The sequence below is a fragment of the Fomitiporia mediterranea genome (genome assembly GCF_000271605.1).
Source record: "Fomitiporia mediterranea MF3/22 unplaced genomic scaffold FOMMEscaffold_4, whole genome shotgun sequence".
Lineage (NCBI taxonomy): Eukaryota > Fungi > Basidiomycota > Agaricomycetes > Hymenochaetales > Hymenochaetaceae > Fomitiporia > Fomitiporia mediterranea.
The window spans coordinates 3218702-3224446 of record NW_006760389.1 but is presented as its reverse complement, the minus strand read 5'-3'; the positions used below and the strand labels follow the sequence as shown (position 1 = coordinate 3224446).

The following is a 5745-nucleotide window of genomic DNA, read 5'->3' as shown; positions in this document are numbered from 1 at the left end:
TACCTAGTCTGTAGAGAGTATTTTACATTAGAGCTTCTGATAGAATGTGTCTAGTATAAGCCTCTCAAGCCTAGGCTAGTCATATTTGTACTACTAGTACAGTCTACTATTCTGTAAGTATCCTATTACAACTACAACCATATAGGTTGTAAGAACAGATTTAACAAATGTGTACCTACAGAACACAGAGATTCATAACTGAGTATACAGTGTCAGATTGTCTAGAGTCAATATTAGAGGCTTTGTAGCATTCTCTCAGATCAGCTAAGCTTTAGTAGACATACATTAGGAAAATATCTCAAACTTTGTATTAGCTTATATGTATATAAATTATATATATTTTCTACATTATGTATAAGAGCTTATTGTGTACCTAGGGGTTTTAGGAAGGTAATAAGAAGCTAAGAAAGCTATTAAAAAGTCTTGACTATCTGGTCAAGAATAATAAGAATTGTAGTACTTACTAAGATATACAAGTGCTTAAAGTGCACCTCACAAAATGGCTAAGTATTATAATACTTATTATTTTAACAAGGAAAACATATAAATATAAGATGTATAAGATAAGTTTGTCCTTATATCCATTTGTTATTGAAATAACAGTTTATAATTATATTGAAATATTGTATAAATACATTATTATCTACAACAATTAGGGAAATAATCTGACAACAGATGGTGAGTGTATTGACAATAGAGAACAAATGTGTTCCTCAGCTGTTTGAGGTAGTCTTTGTCACTATGCCTTGGTTGCCACTCTGTCCCTGCAAGTTGAGTTGTGTGTGGATTGTGAGATTGTACAGATTGTAGAGGTCAAGGTTGCACTTGTGAGGCAGGTTTGGAGGTTGACTTGCTAAGGAGGTAATGGGTTGTTAGCAAGTGTAGGTGCTTGAAGTAAAGAGATGGATGCACTATGACAGCATGTAGCAAGTGTGAGTAGTGCACCAGGGTTGAGATCCAGAGTATTGAATGAACTGATTTGAGTAGCAAGCAAAGCTGTGTCTGTAAGTGCACATTGTATGCTCTGGCTATGTCTCACAATCAGAGGTACAGTAAACTGAGCCATTACAGATGACTACAAAGGTGTATCTCTGGGACGTTCTGGATTGAAGGGCAAGGGTGAAGTGGAAGATGTGGACAGATTCAACTCATCTTGAATAGGTGTGAGCAATAGGCTACTACTCCTGTTCAATGTGGTGTCATGCCTGGCACAGAGGAATGTAAATGCATACAGTGTGGGCCTACCAAGAATGATGTCAAGCATTGCACAGGTGGGGAAGGAGAGCACATACCAAGTAAGAGAAGGGGTAGCACAATGGGAGTAGATGTACATGGACATTGTTGCAAGTGTGTGCTCATCAATTGTTGCTTGCACTGTAGAGCAGGAAGAAGTATGCAAGTGTATAGGATTTTTGAAGAATTTGCTCGGCATTGGTTGACAATGCAGATGCAAGAATGTGAATGCAAAAGGGAAGGTGGTGTAGAAAGGAGGACAATGAAGGAGAGGCAATGCAATCAGCAGAACAAGGAGCAGAAGGGATGTAAGGGAGACAAAAAGTTGGGAGGAGAGGGATGAGTAACTATTGTACAGGTTATTATGAAGTGAACCAGTTGCTTGCATTTAACATTGTTGAGACTGGGAGGGTACAGTGTAATCAGCTGTGTGGAATCTGGGACTCAGTACAGGCATCACAACAGTTGATTAGAGAGACAAGTGTAGCAATGTTTATTGTCAATGTTGTTGAAGGCAGGGTGGCAGCTAGTAGGATGCATGCAAGAAGAGAAAGACTAGAGACTTAGAGAGAACAAAAGTAACAACATGGTAGCACAGCAGAGAGTTAGACTTAGAGAGGTGGTGGAGGTTGAAGAGAAAGAGTGGCACACATAAGTGTGTCATTATATGCTCTCAATCTTCAGCCGTTGATTACATAAGCAAGTTAGGTATCAGTTGCCCAAGATAATCTAAGTATAATGTACATATTATATACTTATAGTATACTTTTATTAAGATAATAGGGATATAACAAGTGCTCTTACACTATTATATACATTAATATACCTTTTGCATAAATAATAAGATAACAATAGTTATTATTACATTATTATATTATAAATATAACTCTTTTTTAAGATTATAATTTAAATGTAATACAAGCATAATACTTTAGGTTATTATACAAAGTTAGTATAATACATGTAATAGATTTTATTCATCCTTAGTACTTATGTAGTCTTTATATACATTAATATGTTTTATTTAAATGTTACAATTCATTTACAAACCTTACAATTACTTTACAATGTATATACAATACACATGTTACTTTACAAGGTCTATAAGAAATTACAAGAAATGTAACATTTTCCTGATGTAGTTTGAGACATTATAGCTTTCTAGTGTCTCAGAGTAGGCTTGCTTACATTACTATCTGTTTCTAATAACTCTGAGCTACTCTCTGAATCTGAGCTTAGGGTGGCTGTAGATAGTAGTAGTATTAGGGAAGTGAATACAGATTCTCTAGTCAACAGAGGAGTAACTATAGTAGCTTCTAAGGATACTTAGTACTAAGGGAAACAAGACCTGGTTATATGTAGCTAGAAAGAGGGCTGAACTTGCCTCAGAGCTATAGTAGTATGTTTAGAAAGGCTAGAGAGCCTTACTAACAGTATAGAGTGTTCAGAAAGGTTAGATAACCTTACTAACAGTAGGAGACATTTGGGAAGGCTAGAGGAACCTTACTAACATGTAGTATAATAAAGACTACTTTGTTAATATTTTAAAAAAAGTAGAACAGTACTAAGAAAGTGCTAAACACTGTTACAAACAAGTTCTGAGTTTGTAACAACACACAAAGGCTGACAGGACAAAGGTATCTTTGTTACAGTTAGGAATACAAACTTATACATGTACAGACAAAGAACTCACCTTTGTTACAGTCAGGAATACAAATTAATATAATAAAGGTGAAGGATACTAACTATATATACTAAGGAAATGGTTCATCCCTAAAGGGGAAAATAAAAGGGGGGAACAAAAAAGGGGGGACATGATACATACTTAAAGGGGAAGACAAAAGGAGATAGTATGTATTTAGGAATGTAGAGAAGGTAGTTATGACAAAAGGGGAACTTGATACAAGTACAAAGGGAAAAGTGTGTGGCTCAGTAAGCTACTGTAAGAATCTGTATACAGGAAACATAGTTCTGTACTAGGACAGGTGTGGAACTGTACAGAAACTGTTGTAAGCTGTCAGGCAAGCTTATATATTATTGTTATTAGAGTGTCTACAGTTGTATTATTGTTTATAATACATGTTAAATGTTTTAGTTATTTGATTTACTATTCTGTTTAGTATATATACACTTGTTTTAAGTATTAATTGTTTAGCTGTAATATTACTATATATGTTATTATTTGATTTATACTATAACAATAGTGTTAATCATTTGTACTATTGTAATGTTAATAGTGGATGAGCAGTGTTTACTTTCTCAATCTTTCTAACATTTGTCATTTAATAATTAAATGTTATAGTAAGTAATACTCATTATAGTTTCAACATTGCCTGTACAGATTACATTATTACTAGGCTAATAATTATAGTTACTAAGACAATAATCAAATAATGTCTGGGTTGTATGTAGTACAGGAGATTGTGTATCTACAGTGTGTTAATTTGTGTTTAGAATACTCAGACAGGTGTGTTGAGTTCTGTGTCATAGTGTGCTACATGTGTACAAGTGATCCATAGTAGTGTATAGAGTATAAATATAGTAGAGTGTAGATAAAGTATAGGTAGGGAGTGTAAGGCTCATAACCTATTAGGAAAGGGTTATGAGAGAGGCTTAGAGGGATCACACAAAGAGGGGGGATAGTAGACTCAGCTCACTCTCTAGTGTCTGCTTTATTGTCTGTTGATTAGTTAGTCTATATATACTATATAGGTATGTCTCAGATGTAGAATGTATAATAGAATATATTCTATCATTACTCATTATTACTTGTAATATAGTTTATATCATCTAAGACATACTCTTGTATAGTTATGTCTTAACATCTTACATGTTCTATATAATTTGTAGACTTCTATTTATGAGCAGGATTACAGGTGTTTAATAGAAGTACAAATAAAATGAGTTGGAAAAATCCACCCACTCAACTAAATGACAGATTCACAATAGGATAGAAGGACTAAGAGAAGAACAGAATATACTAGTAAATACTAGAGTGTGTTATATATTAAAGTAGAGGCTAGAAGGACAATTTTAACAACTTATATATAAACTGTATTAGATATTACCTTATAAGAGCATGTACCTAGTACTACTAGACTATTTGAGTATTCATCCAACCTTGAAACAGGGTACACTAACTATTACAACAAATTCTATCAAAAAGTTGAAGCTGAGTCATACTATTCAAGTACATCTTCCTGGATTTACTCTGCTTGAATGTTACAACTTTGTTTTACTATACCTGTCATATTAAGTATTTTACAATTTCTTACTGTGAAAAATAACTTACATAATGTTAAACATTATTTGTAATTAAATTTACCATTTTTGATTGATAGAAATCATAAACAAAATTTCAAGTTTCTTTCATAATTAATACAAATATAGAAAAAACTTAAAATATTATTTTGAATTTCTACTAAACTAAAATGGTAAATTAAATTACAAATAATGTTTAACATTATGTAAGTTATTTTTTAAGGCAAGAAATTGTTACAATCTACTACTTTTAAATCCTTAGTTCTGTCAATTCTGTACCTTTCTGTTCTGGAACTCAAGACTTCTGTCCTTTAAGTGTATAGTATATAGACTATATACAGACTGATTCCTACTGTAACTCCTACTACTATCCCTTTCTACCTTGACACACCTTTCCTTTGTCCACCTCTTCATTCTTTGTTCATTCTAAGGTCTCTTACCCTTTACTCTTCCATCCCTTCATTCTTTATTCACATATCTTTGACCTTTTCATTCTTCATTCTTTGTAGCTTATCCTTCCCTAAGTACTCTTATATAGTTTAGTATATATATATGTACAAGATTAGACTAGTCCTATAGTCTTGATCTTGTCTACTCTAGATAGTCCTATACTCTTACACTTAATCTATATACTCTACACTTGTCTTACTCTCTCTACCTATCTGTTCTACAAGTTCTGACTACATTCTAGTACTTACATCCTGTTACTTCTGTTATATAGAATAGTTATAGTCTAAGTCTCCTTACTAAGCCTTTAAGTCCCCTCTATACTGTTACTAACATTAGATTAAGACTACTCATTACTACTTTACAACTGTCCTACACTTTAGACATTAGTACTTGTTGTTACACTAATCTCTTCTATTTGTTCCAACCTTTTTACATTTTTAAAATTTAAGCTTTTTAAACCCTTTTAAACTTTTACTACTCTTCTTCTATTTATTACCCCTTTTAGTTCAGTGTCAATCCCTTTATAGTGTAAACATAGACCCTTCTAAGCTTTCTACTACCCTTACAGTCCTGCCTGACTAGTAGTTGTAAGTAGATCTAGCTTAATATGTATAAACCTTTATTTAAAAGGTCTTTACTAACTATGTACCTCTAGTCTAGCTAGAACCTGTTCTAATTGTTCTAGAGCTTACTACCTGTTTAGGAAAGAAAGTATATATGGTCCACCCTTTAGACTTTAATAGGTAGCACTTTAAGGACTTCTAGTACTAAGTTAAGTTATATGTAGTTACTACTTTAACT

The 5745-nt window shown here is 33.1% G+C and overlaps 1 protein-coding gene across 1 annotated transcript; it reads right to left on the bottom strand.

Annotated features, from left to right (window-relative positions):
• Positions 1-690: 690 nt before the first annotated feature.
• On the bottom strand, positions 691-1605 carry FOMMEDRAFT_18783 (uncharacterized protein). The gene is made up of 3 exons (XM_007264871.1): positions 1293-1605; positions 913-1241; positions 691-853 (listed from the first exon to the last, which is right to left on the bottom strand). The coding sequence occupies exons 1-2, from the start codon at positions 1430-1432 to the stop codon at positions 1076-1078; spliced, it is 306 nt and encodes a 101-aa protein (XP_007264933.1). The 5' UTR covers positions 1433-1605; the 3' UTR covers positions 691-853; positions 913-1075.
• Positions 1606-5745: the final 4140 nt, after the last annotated feature.